The sequence below is a fragment of the Cokeromyces recurvatus genome, assembly GCF_025118155.1.
Source record: "Cokeromyces recurvatus strain NRRL 2243 chromosome Unknown BX663scaffold_26, whole genome shotgun sequence".
In the NCBI taxonomy this organism is placed as follows: domain Eukaryota; kingdom Fungi; phylum Mucoromycota; class Mucoromycetes; order Mucorales; family Mucoraceae; genus Cokeromyces; species Cokeromyces recurvatus.
In genome coordinates, this window is record NW_026251412.1 from 38246 (window position 1) to 62591 (window position 24346).

The 24346-nt window shown below is 29.8% G+C and overlaps 10 protein-coding genes across 10 annotated transcripts; 2 read left to right on the plus strand and 8 right to left on the minus strand.

The window, feature by feature from the left end:
- Positions 1 to 1007: 1007 nt before the first annotated feature.
- Positions 1008 to 1403, minus strand: BX663DRAFT_440165 (translation protein SH3-like domain-containing protein; the record flags this gene model as incomplete). Its single annotated transcript, XM_051523381.1, has 1 exon — positions 1008 to 1403. A coding segment is annotated over one exon (396 nt), but the record flags the coding sequence as incomplete, so codon positions are not given.
- Positions 1404 to 2048: 645 nt separating this feature from the next.
- Positions 2049 to 3261, minus strand: BX663DRAFT_519047 (uncharacterized protein). Its single transcript, XM_051528945.1, has 5 exons — positions 3067 to 3261; positions 2913 to 3001; positions 2801 to 2835; positions 2690 to 2732; positions 2049 to 2605 (listed from the first exon to the last, which is right to left on the minus strand). Exons 1-5 carry the CDS (start codon positions 3182 to 3184, stop codon positions 2180 to 2182), a joined length of 711 nt encoding a protein of 236 aa, XP_051379925.1. The 5' UTR covers positions 3185 to 3261; the 3' UTR covers positions 2049 to 2179.
- Positions 3262 to 3297: 36 nt separating this feature from the next.
- On the minus strand, positions 3298 to 5524 carry BX663DRAFT_519048 (S-adenosyl-L-methionine-dependent methyltransferase). Its single transcript, XM_051528946.1, has 5 exons — positions 5235 to 5524; positions 4035 to 5154; positions 3853 to 3955; positions 3660 to 3767; positions 3298 to 3578 (listed from the first exon to the last, which is right to left on the minus strand). Exons 1-5 carry the CDS (start codon positions 5481 to 5483, stop codon positions 3437 to 3439), a joined length of 1722 nt encoding a protein of 573 aa, XP_051379926.1. The 5' UTR covers positions 5484 to 5524; the 3' UTR covers positions 3298 to 3436.
- A 211-nt stretch (positions 5525 to 5735) lies between these two features.
- On the minus strand, positions 5736 to 7626 carry BX663DRAFT_519052 (uncharacterized protein). The gene is made up of 3 exons (XM_051528947.1): positions 7440 to 7626; positions 6343 to 7012; positions 5736 to 6278 (listed from the first exon to the last, which is right to left on the minus strand). Exons 1-3 carry the CDS (start codon positions 7560 to 7562, stop codon positions 5872 to 5874), a joined length of 1200 nt encoding a protein of 399 aa, XP_051379927.1. The 5' UTR covers positions 7563 to 7626; the 3' UTR covers positions 5736 to 5871.
- A 31-nt stretch (positions 7627 to 7657) lies between these two features.
- Positions 7658 to 9263, minus strand: BX663DRAFT_519056 (GPN-loop GTPase; the record flags this gene model as incomplete). The annotated part of the gene is made up of 6 exons (XM_051528948.1): positions 9198 to 9263; positions 9089 to 9134; positions 8807 to 8997; positions 8188 to 8743; positions 8011 to 8130; positions 7658 to 7950 (listed from the first exon to the last, which is right to left on the minus strand). Coding segments are annotated over exons 1-6 (941 nt in total), but the record flags the coding sequence as incomplete, so codon positions are not given.
- Positions 9264 to 9536: 273 nt separating this feature from the next.
- On the minus strand, positions 9537 to 10845 carry BX663DRAFT_519058 (RRS1-domain-containing protein). The gene is made up of 3 exons (XM_051528949.1): positions 10734 to 10845; positions 10507 to 10602; positions 9537 to 10385 (listed from the first exon to the last, which is right to left on the minus strand). The coding sequence occupies exons 1-3, from the start codon at positions 10772 to 10774 to the stop codon at positions 9626 to 9628; spliced, it is 897 nt and encodes a 298-aa protein (XP_051379929.1). The 5' UTR covers positions 10775 to 10845; the 3' UTR covers positions 9537 to 9625.
- A 3135-nt stretch (positions 10846 to 13980) lies between these two features.
- Positions 13981 to 15559, plus strand: BX663DRAFT_519059 (argininosuccinate synthase). The gene is made up of 3 exons (XM_051528950.1): positions 13981 to 14182; positions 14254 to 14512; positions 14587 to 15559. The coding sequence occupies exons 1-3, from the start codon at positions 13994 to 13996 to the stop codon at positions 15375 to 15377; spliced, it is 1239 nt and encodes a 412-aa protein (XP_051379930.1). The 5' UTR covers positions 13981 to 13993; the 3' UTR covers positions 15378 to 15559.
- Positions 15560 to 16244: 685 nt separating this feature from the next.
- On the plus strand, positions 16245 to 18156 carry BX663DRAFT_519062 (isocitrate dehydrogenase, NAD-dependent). Its single transcript, XM_051528951.1, has 8 exons — positions 16245 to 16368; positions 16479 to 16553; positions 16651 to 17037; positions 17136 to 17269; positions 17345 to 17447; positions 17501 to 17680; positions 17772 to 17960; positions 18031 to 18156. The coding sequence occupies exons 1-8, from the start codon at positions 16309 to 16311 to the stop codon at positions 18043 to 18045; spliced, it is 1143 nt and encodes a 380-aa protein (XP_051379931.1). The 5' UTR covers positions 16245 to 16308; the 3' UTR covers positions 18046 to 18156.
- Positions 18157 to 19878: 1722 nt separating this feature from the next.
- BX663DRAFT_519068 (uncharacterized protein) lies at positions 19879 to 21154 on the minus strand. The gene is made up of 3 exons (XM_051528952.1): positions 21000 to 21154; positions 20822 to 20926; positions 19879 to 20752 (listed from the first exon to the last, which is right to left on the minus strand). The coding sequence occupies exons 1-3, from the start codon at positions 21119 to 21121 to the stop codon at positions 19945 to 19947; spliced, it is 1035 nt and encodes a 344-aa protein (XP_051379932.1). The 5' UTR covers positions 21122 to 21154; the 3' UTR covers positions 19879 to 19944.
- A 92-nt stretch (positions 21155 to 21246) lies between these two features.
- BX663DRAFT_170514 (lysozyme-like domain-containing protein) lies at positions 21247 to 22852 on the minus strand. The gene is made up of 6 exons (XM_051521651.1): positions 22690 to 22852; positions 22472 to 22626; positions 22354 to 22411; positions 21946 to 22252; positions 21732 to 21885; positions 21247 to 21664 (listed from the first exon to the last, which is right to left on the minus strand). Exons 1-6 carry the CDS (start codon positions 22834 to 22836, stop codon positions 21499 to 21501), a joined length of 987 nt encoding a protein of 328 aa, XP_051379933.1. The 5' UTR covers positions 22837 to 22852; the 3' UTR covers positions 21247 to 21498.
- Between the last annotated feature and the right edge of the window lie 1494 nt (positions 22853 to 24346).

Sequence of the window (24346 nt, forward strand, 5' to 3'; positions counted from 1 at the left end):
TATTTTATTTTTATTTTATTTTTTTTTATAAATGAACTTTGTATTTTATAAGGCAAAACTATTTTAATTCCAGGAAAAACTATTTAATTTAAATATCATAAAAAATAAATGTTAGCTTTATTCCTTTCCAACCACCAATTAGTTGCATTCTTTTGTCTATTTGTCCGAAAACGATGCAATATTTTACTGAGAAAAGTGATTATCAGAAAGCCATAGAGAGAGAGAGAGCGTATATGTATATAACCACTGTCACTGATTGTATACTTTTTTTTTTTTCCCTGTGTCGATGTAAAGTAATATATGCAGTAGGGAAGAAGCACTATTTCTAGACGGATATGAACGCAGGATATAGTCCAAAAAAAAGGTATACTTGATTCAGTTTTGTTATAAATACGTTAGATTATCATTTATTCAATTGATCTGCTGTTATATACTCAAACAGGCTTGGTGTTGATTTTTTTTTTTTTTTTTTTTATTTTATTTATTTTTTACAGTCACCAATGGTTAATTTTATCATCAAAGTCCAGTTTCTTTTTTCAAGTCAGTTTCTTCAATCTTGATATCTATAATACATATTTGTATATAAATAAAATCCCAGATATATCTAGTATATTAACAATGACAACACATCATCAAGATACGGTGTAAGTAAGGGTCAACATACTTACAACTTCTTTTTGAGATCTATAAATGACTGTAAGCATCTAAATAAAAAGCTTGTATGACATCAATCGAAAATTTTTTTTTCGCAACTGTTATTTGTCGAATACATTCATTTAAAAGTAAAATGGATAAGCATTACACACCACTTATCTCAAATGTACCAAACTAATACATAAGCACTTTATGCATAAATAACCAAGAAATTGTTTATAGAAATGTTTATATTTATTAAAAGGAGATTTTATTTAAAATAAAAAAAAATGGAATTTTTTTATTTATTTATTTAGTGTAAAGGTAATTTACTATATGAAATCAAATTTATACAATTAGTTTCCTACTTTCATTTAAAATAAAGTTTCTTTCTTTACCTGCTTCATGGCTTCCTTCTTGCCCTTACGTTCGAGGATAGCAAGACGAGACTTATCCAACTTAAGCTTGGTGACAACAACCTTGGAAGCAGAGATACCAATAGGAGCAGTAGCACCGTTAACCTTCTCACGAGCGACACGATCAATGTGAATGACCCACTTCTTACGGTAGACTTGGGTGACCTTACCTTCACGGCCCTTGTAGGTACCACGAACAACCATAACTTCATCATCCTTACGAACAGGGATAGAACGAACGTTGTACTTTTCACGGAGTTCCTTGGATAAAGGAGCGCTCATGATCTTACGACGAACATCGGAGGTGGCGGTGAAATGAGCCTTTCTGCTCTTACGGCGAGAAGAACTGACGTCTAATAAAGAAAGGAAAAAACGTAGATTAAGTATATTGTTTAACTCTAATTACAAAAAAAAATAAACAGAAACGAATATAAAATGGAAAATAGTGATTGACGTTTGTCTTCTTCTTTTTGTTCTCTCCCTCTTTTCTCTTCTTTTTTTTTTCTTCTGAAAACTTCCTGCCAATTACTCTTGAGTTTTAATATATATGTTTACCAGTTGTAATCGAATGGATCAAAACTCATAAAGAGATTTGAAATCAAGTTTGCTGAAGAATTCAACTCAAACAAAAAAGAAAGGCAACTTTATGTCTTCATTTGTATTCGAGAATTGAATTTATTTGAATGTGACCGAGTTAATGTAGTTTGATTCACTTTATGAGCGGTAACAAATAGTATTTTTTTTTTCAAGAGGTTAAGAAAAGAAAAAGAAAAGACATCCATCGTTTATATATGTTTAACATGCATCCATCTATTTTCCATCTATTCGTTTCTTTCAACCCTATTCAAGAACGGGCCATGTTTCTTTTAAAATATTTACCAGCAGAGAACTTCATCCTGTCTATATGATGAGAAAAGAGGAAGATTCTAACTGTAGCTTACTTGAGTATTTCTTTTGTCTCTTTTCATTTCTTGGTCCGAACTTTGAAAAATAAAAAATAAAAAAAAAAATTAAAAAATGAATGGTGAAAATAAAAATAATACCGGCCCGGACAAAAAATCAATTTAAATTCAGCAATAATAGATAATAAAAGGTACTCGTGTTTATTATATAGTGCATATAAAATAAATTTAAAAGAGTGTAATAACGCCTGCAGTGAATAGAACTAGTATAGAGATAAATAGATAGAATATAGAATGGCCATAATGACATTTCATAAAAATAATAGTAGTAGCGTCACTACGAGATGGACTAGAAGAGTTATTATTTAGATTAGGTATTGTACTATTGTTAATAGCAGTAGTCGTATTCGTAGCACCCGTAGTTTTCTTGAGTGGTGGTCCATCATAAGAAGGCTCGTCAGATGAATTTTCAGTTTCAAGATAACTTGGTGGAGCAAATTCTGTACCGCATTGATAATAAGAAGTACAAGCAGTCGAACAAGCAGAAGGATTTACTTTATCTTGATTACAAATCAATTGACAGTCTTGAGATTTACCTGTGCATTCAGCTTGCACAACTGGCCAAAGATAAGGGGCAAAATCGGCTTCTTTTCTCTATAGTAAACATTGAGATAATTTATTGTATTTTATTTCTCTCTCTCTATATATATATAATTTAAATAGCAGTCTATTTCTTACATCGCAACCACAGTTCCAAGCCATTGAAGTTGCATTACAGAAACTTTTATATACATATATATATATATATTTAGTCATATATTTTAATAGATAGATTGCTACTATACATACTTTTTCGGTGTATTATTAGGCCCCCCACAATTATTCTATAATATAAATATTTATGTATATACATGTATGTTAGTAAAATATATATGCAACTACATATAGTGTGACAGCTTACAAAACAATAAGCGATTTGACGTTGACACAAGTTTTCTCGAGAAGAAGGATCGATACGAAGGATAGTCCAGCCAACATGTGGTAAATTGGCTATTGAATATTAATAACAATAGTCTTGATTTTTTTTTTTTTTATTACACCGTATTTTGTTTTACCTGGTCGTTGTTCTGTTGAATTGTTATTATTACTATCTCCCTCATCTGCATATACTCTCACTAGTTGACTAGCAGCAAATATAAAAAAGCAATAATGATAAATGGTAGTAACAAGCATAATAATATATTAAGAAGAATAGTAAACAAAAAAAAAAGGTCGAAACAAAATACGTTATTTATATATCTTGTTAAAATTATAATTGATATACAACATGCAAAAAATAAAAAAAATTAAAAAAAAAAATCCATATATTTTTATTCATTTGATTAAAGGAATATATTATATAAAAAAGTATCAAACTCTTTATATGTACATCTATATAATATACGTTTTAATTAATTGTATATATTAATGATTATTTTGTTATATTTATTCTTGCAAGTTATCCTTTATGCGAACAAATTCAATCATTAATTCACAGTGATCTGTATGTGGAAAGAGATCAAATGAAATAGCACGAGCAGGTTTGAAAGGCATGCCTACAAAACTATTTGACTCAGGACGGCATAATCTATTGTTAATAAAAGAATATGAGTATAATTTATCATTATAAAATAACCTCCTTCCTTGTTTTCTAAACTACTCTACTTACCCAAGGAAGTTGTTAAAAGCTTGTTTAGCATCACAACTGATATAAATAACACGATCAATATGCTTGGCTTTACGAATAGCACGAATAACACTAGCATGTACACCATTTCTAATAATAATAAAAAATTAATTTATCACTACTACCAAGGAAAAAAAAAAAAAAAAAGAAGCATATTATCATTTTTTTTTTTTACCTTGGTGGGTCTAAGACAGCAATAACTTCTTCATTTTCTTCGTTTTGAACAATATCAATCTTATTCTCTACCTTGTCAGCATAATAAGTAACATTTTTAATATCTGTAGGTATATTAGATGAGTATTAATAACATTATTCATATACATATACATTTGCATAATATTTATAGGAAGGGCATACCATTTAATTTAGCATTTTCTTTTGCATCAACAATAGCTTCAGGGACCATTTCAATACCAATAACGCGATCAACAGATTTAGCCATTGTGATACCAATTGTACCAGTACCACAACAAAGATCTAATAAAGTAGTCTTCTTCTCCTTATCAATATTACACCATTCAGCACACTTGGAATAAAGTAATTCAGTAGCAGGAGTATTCACTTGGAAGAAGGCACTAGCAGAAAGACGGAAGCGACAATCAAGTAAATTTTCATATATATATCCATCACCTGTTAATATATCAATAGGTGCTTTATCAGTAAAACCGTTAGAGGCACCATTCCATGATTGGAAAAGTAAGGTTGTCACCTTAACACCACTTTCTTCATTCCAGAATCGAATTAAATCTTTTTTAATTTCTTCGACACGTTCAGAACTTAAATCTTCATCACGCATTTGCACTAAAACTAAAATATCACCTGTACTTTGTGTTTTAGTCATTAATGTGCGCCAATAGCCTTCTTTAGTGACACGATCATAAACAGGTAAACCAGATTGACGAATATAATCACACATAGCTTTAGCAATCTTCTTTGCAATATCAGGTATATGTAAACATTCACTAGGATCTAAAACAGACGTGACACCCTCACGATAAAGACCTAATAAGAAACCAACAGTAGGTTCACCGTCCAGGTCTTTACCAATAGTAAATTCACATTTAGTACGATACCCATTTGTTTGAGGTGAGGGAACGGGATCAAGGACTTCACATGGTAGTCTTCCTTTCTGAAGAGCCCATTCAATTTGACTAGGATCACGTGCTGTCTTTGTTAACTCAGTAACGCGCTTTTTAAGAGTCACTAATTGCCTAATACCCTTATTATTCTTATCTTTCAATTGAATATCGTAAGACTTTCTCCACATGGGTGTAACTTGATCCGAGAGTTTTTCAGCAGGAGTACGAGCATCATTTTCAATCTCATCCTTATTAGAGCCCTTTCTTCTTTTAGTTCTTGTGTTTGATCTATTACGAAATTCGTCTTCAGTTTGAATAAGGATTTCAGCTGATAATGGTGTATTTTTGTATACACATTCATTAATAGTCTTTACACATTCTTGTGCTTCTTGTTCAGTCTAATTGTAAGTTTGGTAAATAAATAAATAAATAAATTTCTATTTATATATATATATGTTGGTACACGTTTATAACATACATCAACTGAAATAAAAGCATAAGTCCACCTTGGTGCTTTGCTTACACGAACATAACCCATTTTTTTGAAAAACGTTCTAATTCCCTCCATCTCAGCTCTAGGTAAATTATTAACTTTAACGCGATAGACCATGGTCATCTTTTGTCTCTTATTTTCAGATGCCTGTTGTTCTTGATCATCTTCATCTGTTTCTAAAGGCCTTTTTTTGCCAAAAACAGCATCAAGAATTGATTTTGCAAACTTAAACATCAGTAAATGTTGAATTTAATAAATAAATAAATAAAAAGGTTTCAAATAAACAATAAAAGGAACCAACAGACTATACGAAAAAAAAAATGAAAAATGAAAAATAAAAAATTTAATATTACTTTATTTTAATTGGTACGTTTTCTGAAATTATACATTATATTCTTCTTAGTATTAAAATTGAGGCTTTGCAATTTTTTTTTTTTTTTTTCTTGAAAAATAAAAAAAAAACACAGAAATTGAAAATTTATAGTACGTATATTTGCCTTTCAGAGTTTAATAAATATATATTTGTATACATATACATAAACAAAATGAAAGCATATAATATTGTATATATATATATATATATATAAAAAGAAAGAAAGAAAAGAAAAGAAAAAAGAACATATTACATAAAGAACTGAGTATATTGGCGACTATCCATGTGAACAAGCATATCCTTCAATTTGTATTCATTTAGTTCCTCTTTGATCTTTAAGGCTAAATCAGGTGTCAGTTTTTGACATGTAGCATTTGTATCACATCGTCGGTCATATTCTGACGCAGAAAATGTTTCGTGTAATTTAACGACAGGATTAAATGATAGAGATTTTTTACTCGAAATAGTAGAAATGGTATCATTTGTTGCAAAAGAGGAAGAAGAGGAAGAAGTGATAGAATAGGCTGGTAGAGAGTATAAATGATGTTGATCAATAGAATAAGAATGACTATGACGATGACGATGACGATTATATCGTTTTGACGATATCGTTGAAATAGGTGAATCAGGTATTATTTTATTACTCGGTAAATTAACTACCAACAATGTAAACATTTTTAGATTTAATCTCCTCTTTTATGTTTAATGGTTTAAAATTACCTTTTTTAATTCTTAGTAACGAGTCCGAAGAATACTTTGGTAATTCATTACCAGCTTTTTTCTCAGTAGTAGTAGTAGTAGTAGTAGTAGCAGTAGTAGAAGTGAGAGCACCTTCATTATTGTGGTGACTTTCTGAAATGATGCCAAGTACTTGTTTAATTTTTTTACCTAATGATTGCCTTCGTTTAGGTGCCTCATATGCTAAATTAGTTTGTTTAGAAGTAGTAGTAGTAGTATCATGATTGGTTCTATTTATTCTTGTCTTTGTAGTTGCTGTTGAAGTAGCCGCGATGTTTGCTTTCCTTGATTCTAGGGTTTTATTAGATGACTTTGATGAAGCAGAGGGAGTTAAGGGTAAGGAGGATGCTGAGGAAGAAGATGAGTGATGGTAAGAAGAACGATATCTGTTACTATTATTTGTTGTGATACTACTATTAGTAGAGGATGAGATAGTAGATGACCTTTTGCTAGTATTATCACTGTTGCTGCTTATACTGTGACGCATCATCATCGTCATCATTTGCTGTTGCTGTTGCTGTTGTTGTTGTAATTGAAGATGGTGGTAATAATTTGCTTGCAACTGTTGCTGGTAGTAATAATAATAGTACTCATTTTGTTGCTGTTGTAGTGTCCAATCATACCATATATCATTTTCCATTGTAATCAATTTCTAATTGGTGTAATAAAAGGGAAAAAAAAATAAAAGGTATTATAGCTATAGGTATAAATGTATGTATATAAATATATAAAAAAGGAAAATAATAAAGAAGAAGAAAAAGAAGAAGAAAAAGAAACAAATAAATAAGCGAATAAAAAAAGGTTACTGTTCTATGATATAATAATAGCACACACACACACACACACACACATACACATACACATACACAAACACACGTATATATTAATGTGAATCATATTTATTTAAACTGTCTCTATTTTCTTTTTTCCTGTCTTTCCGCTGTTCTCTTCTTTAAGCTGAGATTATAGTCTATTTTAACATCATTCAAGCTCAATATAGTAATACTTTTATTATATTCACTATTCTTCTTCTTTTTCTTCTTCTTCTGTATAATTGTTTAAAAAGGAAAAAGAGATACCTTTTCATCTTGCTTTGTAATTTTCAAAGACATGATATCTGCTAGTAACATATTATCGTCGTCATCATCATCATTATCCTTCATATTCTTTTTTTCTATTTTACAATTCATAATAGTAGACATAAAATTTGTTTATTATATAAGAAGACTATAGGCCATATATTAAATAGAAGAAAGAAAGAAAAATAATAATATACATATTTACTCTTTTTTTTTTTTTTTTTTTTTTTTTTTTTTTTTTGCTCCTTTTCTTACATGCATGTATGTAATTCATCATTTATAGTAAAGTTTTCGTTTTTTTTCCCTCCCTGTCTCAATTAATATTTTATCTCCTTTCTTGTATAAATATTTATTTTTATATCTGTCAGTTGACTTGTATATTTATACACGTATACATTTATATATGAATATTTGTATTTTTTTTAAAAAAAAAAGGAAAAGGAGGTAACAAAAAAGATTCTCCTTTTATGTGTTTTATCATTTATTCATATTCAACAGAATCTTCGGGTTCCTATGGAAATAAATTATTAATATCGTTGTTATGTATATACGTGTAGTTATATCAATTTACTTTTGGCTCTAAATCTTCTCCATATTGCATAGAATTATCCACATGAGATAAAACATATTCGATTGAATCTTCATCTGTAATATTAAGAGGTATAAAGCGTACCATACTATAATCATCAATCTATATTCATAGTGTTATATTAATAATTCTTGGTCTTACAAATAAGAATAAACTTACTAAGTGTACAATAGCTTGATTTAAAGCTTGGAATTTCATATTCATTGGACTTTGCTCTTCCTCATTCATAACTGTTTCCGCATCTTCTGCCATTAGTAATGGATCAGGTTCTAAATATCTTTCCAATTCACGTTCTGTCATAGCCTTTTCCATCATTCTTCTTCTTCTCCTTTGTCTACGACGCTTTTTTTGAGCTGCTGTTTCAGCATCATCTTCTTCATCGTCCTCTTCTTCCTCTACACGTCTATTACCATAATCGCCCTCAATTAAATCCATTTTAGTCATAACATTAATATGAGGAATTTCTAAATTAACCATAGCACTCATCGCGCTGAGTACTCCAGAAAAATATTTGCTTTTATCTTCGATAAATTGTGATTCAAGACAATACACGCCACAGACATTCATATTAAGGCGATTAAGAGTTTCACAAAGACGCTTCATAATAGGGAAATGAGTATATAATTCGATTTGTCCAGGACAATCAAAGATCAAATAGTCATCGTCATAAGATCCAATCTCTTCTTCAAGCCAATCAATATTATTTAACAAGAACCTAAGCGTGAATTATTATTATTATTTTCTCTTTTTTGTAAAATACAAATATCGTATCTCTTACTCTAAACAATAGATCAAACCACCATTGGGTCCATAGTCCAATTCTTCCATAACATCTTCTAATGTGATCAAATCTCGAATATCGATAGTTGGCTCATATTCGAAGTGTTCTGCAGCAGGATCTAAGTTGACTAAATGAACTTTACGTCCAGCTGTTTGGCAGTGTGTCATTATGGTTGCACAATAAGTAGACTAAAGTATAACAGATCTTGATTATCAACACGATCGGATTCTTCTTTTGAAGATTAAACAAATAAGCATATATATATATATTTTTCTTTACCTTGCCACTACCAGCTGGTCCCATAACTAATTGACAATGACGACCCCTAATACGAAAATAAAAAATTATTTAATCTCTATTATTTGATCTGAAATAGTTTCTAATTTACATTATTGTTAAATAGTAATGTCAATTTAAAACAATGATAAAAAATTATCTTTTTTTTTTAACTGCGTATGAAGTTTATTTTTATTTATTTATTTATTTTTTTTTTTTTTTTTGATTTTTCATCACAAGTCACTTAGGGCGTCTCATGCTTATATCAACTCAATTATTTTAAGCTTCCGTTTCTTATATTTATTTAATGATAAATACTATAGTTTTCAAAAAAAAAAAAAAAAAAAAAAAAAAAAAAAAAAAAAAATGATAGACTCATTTATTACATTACATTTTTGGGTGTTTTTTTTTAAAAAAAAAAAAAAAAAAAAAAAAAAAAAAAAAACATATATTCATCTATAAAAAGGCATTTATTTGAAATTAAAGATATACATATTACAGGGAAAAAAATAATATTAAACAACACCATCAAATCATTCTTTATTTTCTTTTTTTCTTGGCTTCAAAATTAGCGGCATCTCTCTTCTTTGCCTGTAGACGAGCAGCTTTATCTGTGTTTAATATATCTGATTTACCAACAATTTTATTCAAAATATCCAAGGAACTATTCTTTTCGGCTTTCACATCACCAATGGTAGGGCTAAATTGATGAGTCACACCCTTCATCTTTGTTTCACCCTTTAACTTGGCATCAAATTTACCAAGACTAGCTGTAGCCTTCTTGGATGCAGCAATAGCTGTTTCAAGTTCATTCTTTTTAAATTCTTTGATATCCTTTTTACCTGCCAAGGTAGCCGCAGTTCTCTCTTCTTCATTACGACGTTGACGTTTCAAATTCTTTTCCACACGTGCCTTCTTTGCCTCACGAGCCTTTGCATATTGATCCTCCATAGGGTCAACATGATCAGGAACAGGCAAAAGCCAATCATCCTCAAGTTGATCTTTATCCTTAGCTTTATAACCCCAACGAGGTTCATATTCGCCAGTTTCTTCGTTGAATACCATACGTTCACGTTTCTTATTTTGAATACCCTTCGCTTTAGCAAACTTCTCCCAACGAGTAAGAGGTTTATCTTTAGGCAAAGGCTTTTCACGAGGTAAGGCTGTTGTACGTTCAGGTAATTGTGCAAGAACTCCTACATCGGTACTATTTACAGGTAATTTGAAAAGTTCATTGACAATCAATTGTGTATTATCTCTTGTTAAATCTAAAAGATATTTTTCAACTTTATTGTTATTTCTATTATTTTTTTTTTAAAAAAAAAAGAGAGTTAGTTTCCATCGATAAATAAAAAAAAAGACTTTCTAATATCTTCCAACACATTTCTCTATCAATATACATGTGTATGTACTAATCTTACTTTAATGTCTTTTCATCCAATGCATTCGTATCAAAAGCTGATAAAAGGTTGATATCTAAATCGAGTGGAACAAGTTTTTCGACTGTAATGGGCTTGCTGTTGATTTAAATGTATATTTATATATGTATAAATATTTATAAGGATATAATCTATTAGTGATCAACTTCTACCAATGGTCTTTTTTATTTATTTTTTCAAGACTTGCAAAAAAAAAAAGGTAAACTTACAATTGCGCTTTATGGGACTCTAAGATCTCGGTAACATCCATCGTAGATTATAGTTATAAAAGTAAATGACAGAAATTTTTTGACTTCCCTTTTCTATTTTAATAAAAAAAAAAAAAAATAAGGCTTTTACCAATTCCCCTGTGACTGTTTAGTGACTTTTACCGGGAACAACGACTGGATAACAAAAAAAAAAAAAAAAAAAAAAAAAAAAAAAAAAAAAAAAGAACTTAACAGAGTTGTAGAGTTTAAAATAGTGTAATAACATGATACTACAGTATTTATCACCTTAAGACTCGAGTGAGACTTAAATAAAATTTACATTAGAATTATGTAGCGTTATAGTCTATCCGGAAAACAATATCCTTCTTTCTTTGACTATTTTATCGGGTATTAAATTACTAAATTGGTGTATTTTTTATTTATTTATTTATTTATTTTTTCGAAACTGTCTCTGATCCAGGTACATATTTTAATATCCTTCATAGACTCAATTACTTTTTTTTTTCAGCATAAAAGAAAAATCATCCTCTACTATCGTCATAACCAGTAAAAAGATATCTCAATTAGCCTTCCTCTTCCTATAACCATTATATGTCTTATAACTATTCACTCTCATCATTTTTTTTATCCTTGATCCTGAAAGGAATTTTTTTTAAATAATCTTTACTTTTATTAGTTATATTAAATGAAAATAGAAAAAAAAAACTAAGTACAACAATATACAAATCTAGATAATAATACTCAACGATTTAACTTCATCCATAAAGTGGATAGAACAATCTGAAAATAGTAGAAACTCGGTATATATATTAAATGTAAGCTTGGTATTAATAAAAGAACTAAGTAAAAGTAGCGAACACATTACGTTGAAACAAAGAAACTACTTTTATTTTATAAAGGAAAAACAACAACAATAACAACTACATGATACAATAGTAAACATGTAGAGGACCACATAAAATTATGATATCCACAAACAATAGTTGTTATAAGTAGTATGTCAAATAAATACAAAGACATTTTTTATATCTAGAACTTGTTTTTATCATCATATGAAGAATACCATTTTAAATTTAACCTTTCAAGCTTTAAAACTATAACTCGAAATAATTTTAAAAAAAACTTGGAGAAATAAAAAAAAAGGATTTTAATGATTTTCATTCTTCTATAAGGATACAGTTCTTGATTATTTGAAGTACTGGAATAACTGATGTTTATAATGAAATTTACATGAGTAACTCAACTGAATGTGTAAGTCAAAATATAAAATGTTATAATAAAGACTTATTTTGAGTATTAAGTTTAATGAGAAAGGCAAACTATAATAATATGCTATTTATCAAAAGACTGTATAGGTATAAGCGTAAGAACAGGGGCTTGACTAACTCTGTGATAATTATAGGTATATCAGAGGTACAGTTTATAATAACAAAGAATATAGAGACAAGTAAAAGCTAATAGTTCTAAAAGTCTTTATTATCAAATGATGGGTATTTAAATGAGATCAGAGGAAAGCATTAATTATGACTATCGAATAATATATATTTTTAGCACTGTTAATGAATTGTACAATGCTCTTGAATAGTTTTATAAATTAAGAAGAAGCAACTAAAAATCCTTCTTTCACATTATTTGTCCAGATACTCTTAATCTGAACAATTAAATAGATGTAAAAATTCTTTATATCTGCTTGTCAAGATTATATTATTGAGTTTATAAAACTATATTAATAACCCTATCCGCTTTCCATCATTGCAGTCCTCTGAAATATTCTAATAAACTACACAAAGTTCATTGTAAGCTTGTCTTTTTTTTTTTTTTAGCTTAAAGAGTCTGAATGGTTGAATATTCTACATTAACATTTATAGAGCGCTCACAAGTAGTAACATTAAATAACTTAAATGTTTAAGCATTAATTAACATTTTAGGATATTCTTTAGACTCTTTTTTTTTTTTTTTTTTTTTTTTTTTTTTTTTTTTTTTTTGTGTACCAATTAATTCTTTGTCACCAACTAACCAGTAAACTCAATGGCATTTTATTAGCATTTGTGGTAATTTCGATTCTTTTTTTTTTGAAAAGCCTACTATATTTGTTTGATTCTATTTCAGTTATCATTAATGACCTTTCTTAAGTTTGTCTTTGTTATTTTCTATATCTTTTAGCTAAAAACATAGTTTTTTTTATAGAAAGATTGCCCTTATTTTTTATAAATTATAAATTAATGTACACTTCATTTATTTATTTTGGGTTCGAAAAAAAAAAACTTATTCACTAGTTCCTTGACAGGCGTCTTGAATTGTAATAACTTGAAGATTTTTATGATAAAAAAAAAGAGGGGGGTAAGAAAGTTCTTTATGTAATACTACTTTGTGCCTATTTAAACTATGAAATATTTGGGACGTTTTTTTTTTTACTGATAATGAGCCATACTCTCTTTCACGTCCGCACTTTAATCCTAAGAATTATGTTATAATCTTTGTATCTACTAGGATATATCTAAACTGTTCTTATAAAAACACTCTGCTGCGTCTCAACTATTTGATCACTCTCATTGACAATTTGGGCTTGATTCTATTTTTAAGACGTGTACTCACATGTTCACTCATTCATAAGAATTTACTTAATCCATAGCCTTAAATGACATTGTTCTCATCATATATGATCTTCCCTCCCCCACCCTTGTCCATTTTCATTCAAAAGCTGGCTAATTTTGACACGATGAATAATGAATACTACCATCAAAAGTACTAATAAGAAAATGTGTGTATGTGTTTTTTCACAACTCTGTAAAAAAAAAAAAAAAATGAGAAAATATTCAGTTGTTGTAGTGAAACGACGACGACTGCTGCAAATGACTCTTACACTTAATTAGGAATTCTGACTCATTGTTCATCATAAAAGTCAAGGTCAAATTCAAGTCCGACATAATATGCTATCAATCACTTGTTTAGTTTTATCTATTTATAAAAGAAAAAAAAAAAGAAACCAAAAAAAAACGATATGATAGCTTATGGATTGACTCTCTCATGGCAAGATATTCGAATACAGTTTATTGGATATCTGGGTGCTCTTGTCTAGTTCATGTTATAAAGTTAAAGTCTAAATAGATTTTAAGAAATAGTTGATTTAACTCGTCGGTCTTTGAATTTAGTGTTGCTCCTTTTTTTTTTTTTTTTTTTTGACATTATATAAATATGGGGTAACATTTTTTGTTTTATTTTTATTTCCTTCTATTTAAATAATAATAATAATAATAATAATGGTTGATAATAAAGGAAAGGTTCTTCTTGCTTACTCTGGTGGTTTAGATACATCTGTCATTTTGGCATGGTTGATTGAACAAGGCTATGAAACATTAGCTTATATTGCTGATGTGGGTCAAGAAGAAGATTTTGAAGCTATCAAAGCCAAGGCCTTGAAGGTGGGTGCTTCCAAGGTCTTTGTTGAGGTAATACAATTTATAGATTGTTAGGAGTAAACAGATGAATTGATTATTAACAAAACGTATGATTATAATAGGATCTTAAGGAACAATTCGTCAAAGAACAAATTTTCCCAGCTATTCAAGCTAATGCTATTTATGAATCGATCTATCTTTTGGGTACTTCTTTAGCCCGTCCCGTCATTGCTCGTCGTCAAATTGAAATTGCTGCTCGTGAAGGATGTCAATATGTATCTCACGGCTGTACGGGTAAGGGTAATGATCAAGTCCGATTTGAACTTGCTTATTATGCTTTGAAGTCAGATATTGAAGTGATTGCTCCTTGGAGATTACCAAGTAAGTATAAAACAAAATAGTAAGATACATCAAGAATGCGAATATTTATATGTGTGTGTGTTTTTTTTTCATAGTTTTCTTTGAACGATTTGCTGGTCGAAGCGCTCTTTTAGACTTTGCTGCCGAAAAGGGTATTCCTGTTGCTCAGACGAAGGCCAAGCCTTGGTCTACAGATGAGAATTTATTCCATATCTCTTATGAAGCCGGTATCCTTGAAGATCCTAATGTCACACCCCCCAAGGAAATGTGGAAGCTTACAGTTGACCCTGAAGATGCACCTAATACACCAGAACGTATTACGATTACTTTTGAAAAGGGTATTCCTGTAAAGGTAGTGAATCATAATGATGGTCATGAAGAGACAGAGCCTGTGAAGCTTTTCAGTTATCTTAACACAGTGGCTCGTCGTAACGGTATTGGCCGTATCGATATTGTCGAATCTCGTTTTATTGGTGTCAAATCGCGTGGTTGTTATGAAACTCCTGGTGGTACTATTTTGCGTACTGCACACAAGGATCTTGAAGGTTTAACATTAGATGGACAATTACGTGCGATGCGTGATCAAAATATCACTGTTCCTTACGGTCGAGCACTCTATAATGGTCAATATTTCTCTCCTGAATGTGAATTCTTATCAAAGTCAATTGCTTTCACTCAACGAAATGTTACAGGTGATGTCAAATTGAAACTTTATAAGGGTAATACAATCGTGGAGGGTCGCGTTGCTCGAGGTGATGGCGCTAAACTTTACAATATGCAAGAATCCTCTATGGATGAACAAGGTGGCTATAATCCTCAAGATGCTGATGGTTTCATCAAGATTCATTCCATTCGTCTTAAAAAATGGACTCCTGCAGAACAATAAATGATTTGTTCCCTTTTAAAAAAAACACACTTTTTTGTATATTTACTGAACCCCCCCTAATCTTATTCCACATAAAAAAGAAAAATAAGAGAGAGACCTTTTACATACACTTGCAATTTAATTTCCCCCAAAAAAATCCCATTATTATTGTACGTTAAATAAAGAAACCTTTTTTTTTTATATATAGACTGCTTCAAATTAGTTTTTTTTTTTTAAATCTCAGTAAAATCTATTTACTGTCTTTACCATCCCCCCCCACAAAATTAAAAAAAAAAATTCAAACAGAGATACTAAACATTTAAACGTATTTTATGTTTGCTTTACAAATGTCATTAACAAATACTTTTTATAAATGATAGATAACAAAAAAAAAAAGGAAAATAGATATGATAAAGAAATACAAGCAAGAATACAAGATTACACTATATTCTTTTCGAATTTTTTTTTATTACTTTATAAATGTTTTTTCATACTATATTATTATAGGTTCTATTTAACTAAATATCTTCTCTTTATAATTATCCGGGGGGAAGAGAGAGAGAAATGAAAATAAACTAGCGGAGTTGGCAGATGACGCATCTGAAAACAAGCTTTACTTATTAACTTTTATCCACATTTAGACAAATTTTTATTAAAATATATACATGTATAACACATATTAACATTCAAAAATACTTGGTATTCTAGTGATAATTATAATTAAAGAATAATAAAAAAAAACGTAACTTACGTAAGTTGTCAAGGTGATTTTCGATGAATTCAATCGGCCCTGGATGGTTATTTCATCACCCCCGCTTTTTTTTTTTTTTTTTTTTTTTTTAGCTTTTCTGGGTTGGACTTGCTAAATTTTTATATTCATCTATCTTTTTTTTTTTTTTGAAACTCCAAATCCTGTCCCTCTTCTTCCCTTTATTTACCTCATTGTTTGATAATGTTCTTGTCTCAGACTTCTTCTGCCGCACTTAAGGCTACCGCTTGGTCCTCTCTTAAGGTAATAATAATAATAATTATAAAAAAGGATGACTTTATTGAAAATAAAATAAAATAAAACATTTACAACTAAAATAAAATAAATAAATGTGTCATTTTTTTTTTATGTAGGCCAACGCTTTCCGCACTATTACCACAGCCACTCCCACTATTACACAAGCCTTTAATGCTCAAAAGAACAGCAATGTATGTCTAAAAAAGATCGTTGACAGTACAATTACTAAGTGTATTCTGATTGTTTATTTCTGTTTACTTATTTTTTTTCTCTCTCTTTTTGTTCTAGGGTAATTACCTTGTCACCTTGATTCCTGGTGATGGTATTGGTCCCGAGATTTCACGTTCAGTTAAAGATATCTTTGCTGCTGCAAAGACACCAATTGAATGGGAAGAAGTTGATGTCACACCTATTATTAAAGATGGCAAGACTGCCATTCCTGATGAAGCCATTGCCAGTGTTCGTAAGAGTACTGTTGCTCTTAAGGGTCCTCTTGCTACACCTATCGGTAAGGGTCATGTCTCTCTCAATTTGACTCTTCGTCGTACTTTTAACTTGTACGCTAATGTCCGTCCTTGTCGTTCTGTTGCTGGTTACAAGACTCCTTATGAAAATGTCGATACTGTTCTTATTCGTGAAAATACAGAAGGTGAATATTCTGGTATTGAACATGAGGTAAAAAAAAAAAAAAAATGCAAGAGAGGAGTGTATGCTTCTTTTTTGTTTAAAAAAAAATATATGTTTATTTTTTTTTTCTTGATGATTTTGTATAGGTTGTTGATGGTGTTGTTCAGTCTATCAAATTAATTACAAGAGATGCTTCTGAACGTGTTGCTCGTTATGCCTTCAGTTATGCTGAAGCTGTTGGTCGTAATCGCGTCACAGCTGTCCACAAAGCTAACATTATGTAAAGTACAAAAAAAAAAAAAAGTATTTATTATTCATGTTATGAATGTATAACTTACATTTTTGTTTCTTTTAGGAAATTAGCTGATGGTCTTTTCTTGGATGTCTGTAAGCAAGTCTCTAAAGAATTCCCTAATATTAAGTTTGATGATGTTCTCTTAGATCGTGCCTGTCTTCATGTAAGCAAAATAATAATAATATGGATATAAAAATATTTATATATCATGATTAGATTACTTCTGATCCTTCTATTTATGGCGATACTGTCATGGTTATGCCCAACTTGTACGGTGATATTTTATCTGACATGAGTGCCGGTTTGATTGGTGGTCTTGGTTTAACACCTTCTGGTAACATTGGTCGAGATGCTTCTATATTTGAAGCTGTTCACGGTACTGCTCCTGATATTGCTGTAAGTATAATATATACATATATAACAAAAAGAAGAAAAACTAATCTATAAAACTATGTACATATCTATATATATATATATTTTTTGTTAGGGTAAAGATAAGGCTAACAGCACAGCACTCTTACTTTCCGGTATCATGATGTTGAGACATATGCGTTTATATGAACATGCTAATAATATTGAGCATGCTGTCTTCAAAACTCTTGCTGAGGGTAAGGCCTTGACAGCTGATTTAGGTGGTAAAAATACTCTTTCTGAATATACTGCTGCTGTTATTGATGTAAGTTTAAGATGAGAGGAATATTGAAAACAACATAGATATCATATTAACATATTTATTTATTATACAGAACTTGAAAGCCTAAACATATTTAAAATTTAATAATAATAATAAATATGTGTGCTATTTTCCTTTGTCTTGTATTAAAAAAAAATAAATAAATAAATATATAGAATAAGAATTATGTGAAGAAGACTAAGATTATAAAGATAAAAAGAAAAAATGAAAATGATTATATCTATGAATATAAGCATGTTGACTAATAGAAAAAATAATGCGTATATGGCTTTTTTTTATGGTAACACCAAGCATGGACAAAGTTGCAGACAAACAAAAATAATATTATTTGATAATCAAATAACATTGTATGCATAACTATAATATCATTCGGTCCTTCAGGACTCTGATCTGTATATGATAAGATACTGTGTAATACATCATTATATACACAACACCCATGCATTCAAAGAGTCTTTGGTGGCTCCGCTCACTCCTCTGTCCAAGTGATGCTTCACTTAACTTGTCTCTCTTCGATAAAAGAAAGATCTCACATATTACTAGCTAAATTCCTACTACGCTCCCTCTCCTTGCCTGACGATGCTCTTCTTACGAAACTTCTACCTCACATCCGAACCTCGTCAAGCAGATCACAATGGTATACGCTATCTAAAACTCTACTATGGAAGACCTGTCACCCTGAACTACACTCCTAAGATCACAACCGATTTAGAAAGTTACAACAACAATTTTTACAAGATAACTTAAATACACATCGTAGTGCTCGAAATAACTCTATACTCCTCTCTCTTTGCAGACCTACTATATCTATAGATCCTATCCTTTGGTTACTGATGTCCTTTGTTGAACGCAGTCAGTGCATACGATAGCGGGCTTGGATGGCTCTCAAACGGTTACTCCATATACTGCCCCACTCACCCATCTCAACGCCTCACTCGACGACATGCAGTCATATGTCTCCAAATGCACCGTCGGTTACAGATACCTGAAACTATAGAAGGTCCCTTATCCTTCCTTTTAGATCAACTTCCCACCAAGAAGCCTGCCTCATCTCATTCCGTCACCCCTTGGCACATTCGATGGCCCTCCATCTGCCTTATCCTTCATAAACTTGACCAGTTACAGCATAATAAGCCGATTCTTCCTACCCCCACCCAATCCTGGTAAACGTCTCCTTAGATTGGCTTCCTCCTTCTCCTACATTACCTGTATAATTTTTACATTGCACCTATCACATCCTTCATTTCCCTTACGTTTTTCCTCTTGCTCTTAAAGAGGTATTTTCGTTCCTTATTCCTTTAAACTGATCCGGCCTGGGCAAAATTGATGTATTTAATAACATCTCGTGCTCAAATGGGGTCATGTATTTTTTTTAAATAAAATCTACTGTTTAATCGTATAGAAGATTCATTACCTGGTATTTGGAATATGCATGCAACAGCTGTTATGAATCAATCTGTATTATCTACTTTTTATTGAAAATGTAACCTTGCATGTTTACCCTACTACTACTACTACTACTACTACTACTACTACCACTACTACTACCACTACTACTACTATGACATCACTACAACAAACTACTCATCTATTATTAAATGAATGCTGACTCTATTGTTTTTATTGTGAACACTTATATCCAAGAACACCTTGAACATATTGTGAAAATGATTGTTATAGAAGATTTACCCTCTTTATATCAAACTACACAATCTTATGTTTAATGGTATTTTAGCTCATTTTAATCACCATTTTACGCTCTATTACTACAATCAGCCTTATAATACAAACAACTATTACCACCTTAAATAGCCCATATTTGAACAATTCTTCTGAATTTATTTATTATTTAGAGTTGACCATTCCATCATTTCAAAAAAAAAAAAAAAAAAAAAAAAAAAAACTTCTCTCAAAGACTGTATTTTACTTGCAAGAGTGAATTATTAAAAATAATAATAGAAATAATTTATAAATTAGAAGTTGACTGGATAACTACATTAGACATGTTTACATTTCTTTCAATAAAATACTCTTCCATTCTTCCTTTAAAATAAAGTCGATGTCTATTCCCCTTCTTTTTCGTATATCTTTTACTTTCATAACTTTCATCACCTGGATAAGCCAAGTAGAAATTAAATCCATTCTTAGCTTCCAATGAATTAGGTTCTACTCGATGACTTTGAGGTAAAATGGTTATAATTTCATTAGTATGTCTTGTTCTAAAGATGTCTATTCCTGCCTTTGTTTTTAGATCTCTATAGTCTAAAAATTCTTTTAATACAGAAAGTGAATACCATTGAGGAGGTATCAAGACTATCTTTTTCTCTTTTTGCTGTTCAATGGCTAAATATTTTTTAATAGAACCTTTATCATTCTTGTAAAAAAAAAAAGGGAGAAAATTACCTTCTTCTGGTTTTAACCATTCAAATAAAACTGTTTCTTCTCCATCTGCAGTCACAAAATTGAAATGTAAATCTTGTTCCTTTTTTGTTTTATATCCTTCCAGAACAGTTAAAAAGAAATGAGCATCGTACCTTTTCTTTTCTATGATAGGCGTTATCCAGTTAGAAAAGGGAACAAGTTGATTTGTAGCGGGACGGATGTTATAAGTTTTGCACATTACTTTAAATTGGGCTGCATCTTTGTGCACTTTATCTCTCCATATGTTAATGTTTAAATCTTTAATTGTATGAGCTGGTGGATTTGATAATAATAAACCAGATTCTTCAAATGTTTCCCTAATTGCACAAATTTTGTTTGTCAATAAATCGCCTCTAATAATAATAATAATAAAGGAGGTTTAATATTAACATTTGACAAAGTTTTTTTTTTCTCCCTTTTACTCTTTCTCATTCATGTCTTTTTCACACCAATTTAAATAATTATCTGCTTCATCAACAACTCCACCAGGATAAACGTGAGCATTTACAAAACTGCTTTTTGCATTTCTATTATAATTTATTTGAAAAAAGTTGTTTAACTTATATATACATCTATGCTATAACGTAATTTACAATTTGCCTTTTCATCATGAGTATTTTATAGTTACTACCATCATTCTTAATTCCGTTAGTAAATAGTATGGGAGCTGCAATAATTAAAGAAGCTGAGGGTCGGATGAATGGTTTTGCTAAAGTTGACATTAGTTGTACTGTTTATTAAACAAAAAAAAAAAAAAAAAAAAAAAAAAAAAAGAGAGAGAGATGATAAAGGGGAAAGTTCATCTTATTCATAATTTTGTTACACTTCTTTGTGTCTTTATCGTGTGAAAAAAAATAGGAATATTTAAAATGGATGAATAAGCATCTCCACAATGTTAATTTTAAAATTAGGACATTCAATATATTAAGACTACAATATGATTCTTTTGCTCAACAATGTGTGTGTGTGTAAGTGTATGTGTGTAGGTGTGTGTGTGTATATGTGTGCGCTTTAGAGAATAGTTGATAACGATTTAAACATAGAAAATACATATTTCAATATTTATATTATATCTTCAAAGAAGGAAGATGAATCTTTATTATTTACAGTGCTTTGAGTCTGTATTGATATCTTCATTGCCATGAATACGTTTACCAAATTTAACAAGTTCAATAGAACCAGTCAAGTCTTTGTTTTTATCAAACTGATTTACTAAAGTTTGAAGATCTGCGCTACGAGAAGCACTAGCTGGCCATACATTATCACTAATAAAAGAAGAAGAAAAAGAGTAAGAATAGGATAGATAAGCTAGAATAGAATGAAGCTACTTACGGATAACAACATTGTAATTCACGACGCGTTGTCAAGAATCGTGTTAAATAATCTTGTTCACTTTCATTCTTCTTTCTAGCACCTGTTAAAACTAATATGCGTACAATATTAATATCTGGTTCAACATATTGAAATCCATGTTGAATGATAGTATCTATTTTATATATACATATATATCAGTCATCATTACTATTTACTTATTTATCTATTTTACCATAAAATATAGCTTTTCCAAGAGCAGACTGAATACCATTTTGTGCTGCATAACGAGCACTAGGTAACATGTAATTTTCATAAACCCATTGACGTTGAATTTTAGCAAATTCTCCATTTTTATTACAAGCTTCTGATTTCCAAGCAGCACAATAACCTTCTATACCCTTTGTAGATCCACGATTTGTTCTATCGCAATAAGACAATTGACTAATTTCATGAAGTCTGGGTAAGAAGTGTTCAAGTTTATTATTTGGATGATCCTTAGTATACGCTTGAATCAACGTTTCAGCATCTCCTGTACCAGTCTATTTATATATAAAAGTGGTATACAAATGTTAAATACATATATACATTTTTATACATTTATTTATATGGCTAAGGAGAATTAAGCTCCCTTTTTATTTACAGTAAACCCAGCATAGCCACTTGTAAATCCTCTAGAATCCTTTATATCCTCACAATAACTACGTTATGTTATATATGTTAATGCATAATTTCTTGTATAAATAAATTGGATATTTTACGCATATGCAAAGTTGGTATCTCCATCTTCAAAGACATTAGTAATCATACTAGCCATTTTAATCAGTCTTGAATCTAAACTCTTAACCTCAGGTAAATCACTTTGATCATAAAATGTTGTTCCGTTTGTTGAAACTATACAGCCTTTCTTTAGAGCCTATAGTTAATCATGTTAAAGATAATAATAATAATAAAATTGACTTATAGAATCTATTTATACCTCTTTGCTTGTTATAAAGTTAAACTTTTTACATAAACCTGAAGTTGGATTAAACTGATTACGACAGTTTTCATAAACATCAAATTGTAAAGTGTCAGATATCAATAAGAGAAGAGGTAATGTAATAGTAATTGAAAGAAACTTCATTTTTTTTTTAATATAAAGTAGCAAAAAAGAAAAAAAAAAGAAAAGAAAAGAAAAGATAGATTTACCCTTACTTATATACTTCCTCCTTTTATTTTCTTATATAAAGGGATTTACTCTTAAATCTCCTTAGATTTTCTTTGTCTATGAAAGTCGTTTGTTTTCAACATTGTTCATTATACTTTAAAAGATGTATATAAGTTTGTTTTATTTTATTCTATTTTATTTTATTTTTTTCAAGCGGGACATGGTCATGACTAATTTTCTTTGCAATATTCAAGTAAATCGATAGTATATGTATTCTTTTGTTTTAATCATATAACTACCAAAGAGTATGAATATCACTATTTAAACAATTCTAACTTAATGATAAAGGAGAAATAGATCTTAATAAAGATGGGAGTATTTCCCAAAAAAAAAAAGTAGGTATATTAAACTCTTCCTTAGAAAAGGTAAATGGTCTCCTCTAGTGGAATAAAATAAAAGCTCCCGTATTATGTAAAATTTAAATGATTTTATTATTTATCAATTCGTTTCTAATAAAGGAGATAGTGACGTTAAATCAAATCAAAATAATAATATTTTTTTTTCTCCTCTTAATCTTTACTCTACATCCTCGCAATAATCTATCTAAAATGATGCATTTCAATTCTTAGATATAGACTATTCAAAAAAAAAAAAAAAAGTCGATGATTGGAATCAATACTATTCTAGTTCAATGATTCCATATATTTGCTTACAGAGCTATATGTCTATATTCACCTCAAGTATTTTTTTAAATAATTACAATAATCCTATAAACGTTTATATGAACGAATTAAATAATTTATACCATCATTAGCATTTAATAGTGTTAGTTTTTTTTTCTTGTTAAATATAAAATAGAACTACAAGCATAGCATAGCCATTTAATTTCATTATTGATATAGAATAATATAATAAATTACATTCTTTCTTTCTAATAACATTTTAGATTGTCTTTTTTATTATAATCTCTAATCAACATAAAATATTAATCTTTGTAAAAAAAAAAAAAAAAAAAATAACAGCAGTCTGTTATTAGAGCTAAATTAGTAAAAATATTTATAACGAAAAAACAAATTGGATTATATACTGAAAAAGAAGGGAGGAAAGTAGCTAACTTTAGCAGTAGTGCTCCTAAATGGTTGCTGCATAATTCCATTCATGTGTGGTTTGTGACTACTCGTGACTTTTATTTATGTGAGATGTGACTGTTTATTACATAATAATGAACAGTGATAAAAATGGGGGTGAAAAAAAAATTTTAGACTTAGGTAATCGCCGAGCAGATTTCGCGCGATAATTGACCTAGGACTAGGTTGTGTAATCAAACAATGAAAACGGTTAATTATATACACTTAGGGAAGGTGGTGATGTTTATTTAACATGGTCCGTGTTGCTGATACGGAAGTAAGACCCCGTACGATGCAGAAAACTACATGTTTCTGAACCTTTTTCTTTATATCATATTATATTCTTTTCGCATCTTTTT

What these genes read in the sequence shown, in the direction of transcription:
- BX663DRAFT_519058 (XM_051528949.1), bottom strand. Translation starts at nt 10,774, where the DNA reads ATGGATGTTACCGAGATCTTAGAGTCCCATAAAGCGCAATT. An exon ending in GAGTCCCATAAAGCGCAATT is followed by an intron (nt 10,603 to 10,733) that starts GTAAGTTTACCT and finishes TTAAATCAACAG; the next exon opens with CAAGCCCATTACAGTCGAAA. An exon ending in TTGGATGAAAAGACATTAAA is followed by an intron (nt 10,386 to 10,506) that starts GTAAGATTAGTA and finishes AAAAAATAATAG; the next exon opens with AAATAACAATAAAGTTGAAA.
- BX663DRAFT_519068 (XM_051528952.1), bottom strand. Translation starts at nt 21,121, where the DNA reads ATGTCAACTTTAGCAAAACCATTCATCCGACCCTCAGCTTCTTTAATT. An exon ending in AAAATACTCATGATGAAAAG is followed by an intron (nt 20,927 to 20,999) that starts GCAAATTGTAAA and finishes AAATTATAATAG; the next exon opens with AAATGCAAAAAGCAGTTTTG. An exon ending in AAAGACATGAATGAGAAAGA is followed by an intron (nt 20,753 to 20,821) that starts GTAAAAGGGAGA and finishes TATTATTATTAG; the next exon opens with AGGCGATTTATTGACAAACA.
- BX663DRAFT_519048 (XM_051528946.1), bottom strand. Translation starts at nt 5,483, where the DNA reads ATGTTTAAGTTTGCAAAATCAATTCTTGATGCTGTTTTTGGCAAAAAA. An exon ending in AGAAAATGCTAAATTAAATG is followed by an intron (nt 3,956 to 4,034) that starts GTATGCCCTTCC and finishes ATATACCTACAG; the next exon opens with ATATTAAAAATGTTACTTAT. An exon ending in GCTTTTAACAACTTCCTTGG is followed by an intron (nt 3,579 to 3,659) that starts GTAAGTAGAGTA and finishes TATTAACAATAG; the next exon opens with ATTATGCCGTCCTGAGTCAA.
- BX663DRAFT_519062 (XM_051528951.1), top strand. Translation starts at nt 16,309, where the DNA reads ATGTTCTTGTCTCAGACTTCTTCTGCCGCACTTAAGGCTACCGCTTGG. An exon ending in ATTCTGGTATTGAACATGAG is followed by an intron (nt 17,038 to 17,135) that starts GTAAAAAAAAAA and finishes GATTTTGTATAG; the next exon opens with GTTGTTGATGGTGTTGTTCA. An exon ending in GTACTGCTCCTGATATTGCT is followed by an intron (nt 17,681 to 17,771) that starts GTAAGTATAATA and finishes ATTTTTTGTTAG; the next exon opens with GGTAAAGATAAGGCTAACAG.
- BX663DRAFT_170514 (XM_051521651.1), bottom strand. Translation starts at nt 22,836, where the DNA reads ATGAAGTTTCTTTCAATTACTATTACATTACCTCTTCTCTTATTGATA. An exon ending in TGGAAAAGCTATATTTTATG is followed by an intron (nt 21,886 to 21,945) that starts GTAAAATAGATA and finishes TATATAAAATAG; the next exon opens with ATACTATCATTCAACATGGA. An exon ending in GAATTACAATGTTGTTATCC is followed by an intron (nt 21,665 to 21,731) that starts GTAAGTAGCTTC and finishes TTCTTTTATTAG; the next exon opens with TGATAATGTATGGCCAGCTA.
- BX663DRAFT_519052 (XM_051528947.1), bottom strand. Translation starts at nt 7,562, where the DNA reads ATGTCTACTATTATGAATTGTAAAATAGAAAAAAAGAATATGAAGGAT. An exon ending in TTACAAAGCAAGATGAAAAG is followed by an intron (nt 7,013 to 7,439) that starts GTATCTCTTTTT and finishes TACACCAATTAG; the next exon opens with AAATTGATTACAATGGAAAA. An exon ending in GTTACTAAGAATTAAAAAAG is followed by an intron (nt 6,279 to 6,342) that starts GTAATTTTAAAC and finishes CATTGTTGGTAG; the next exon opens with TTAATTTACCGAGTAATAAA.
- BX663DRAFT_519059 (XM_051528950.1), top strand. Translation starts at nt 13,994, where the DNA reads ATGGTTGATAATAAAGGAAAGGTTCTTCTTGCTTACTCTGGTGGTTTA. An exon ending in CTTCCAAGGTCTTTGTTGAG is followed by an intron (nt 14,183 to 14,253) that starts GTAATACAATTT and finishes TGATTATAATAG; the next exon opens with GATCTTAAGGAACAATTCGT. An exon ending in TGCTCCTTGGAGATTACCAA is followed by an intron (nt 14,513 to 14,586) that starts GTAAGTATAAAA and finishes TTTTTTTCATAG; the next exon opens with TTTTCTTTGAACGATTTGCT.
- BX663DRAFT_519047 (XM_051528945.1), bottom strand. Translation starts at nt 3,184, where the DNA reads ATGCTTGTTACTACCATTTATCATTATTGCTTTTTTATATTTGCTGCT. An exon ending in TTCAACAGAACAACGACCAG is followed by an intron (nt 3,002 to 3,066) that starts GTAAAACAAAAT and finishes AATATTCAATAG; the next exon opens with CCAATTTACCACATGTTGGC. An exon ending in GTCAAATCGCTTATTGTTTT is followed by an intron (nt 2,836 to 2,912) that starts GTAAGCTGTCAC and finishes TTTATATTATAG; the next exon opens with AATAATTGTGGGGGGCCTAA.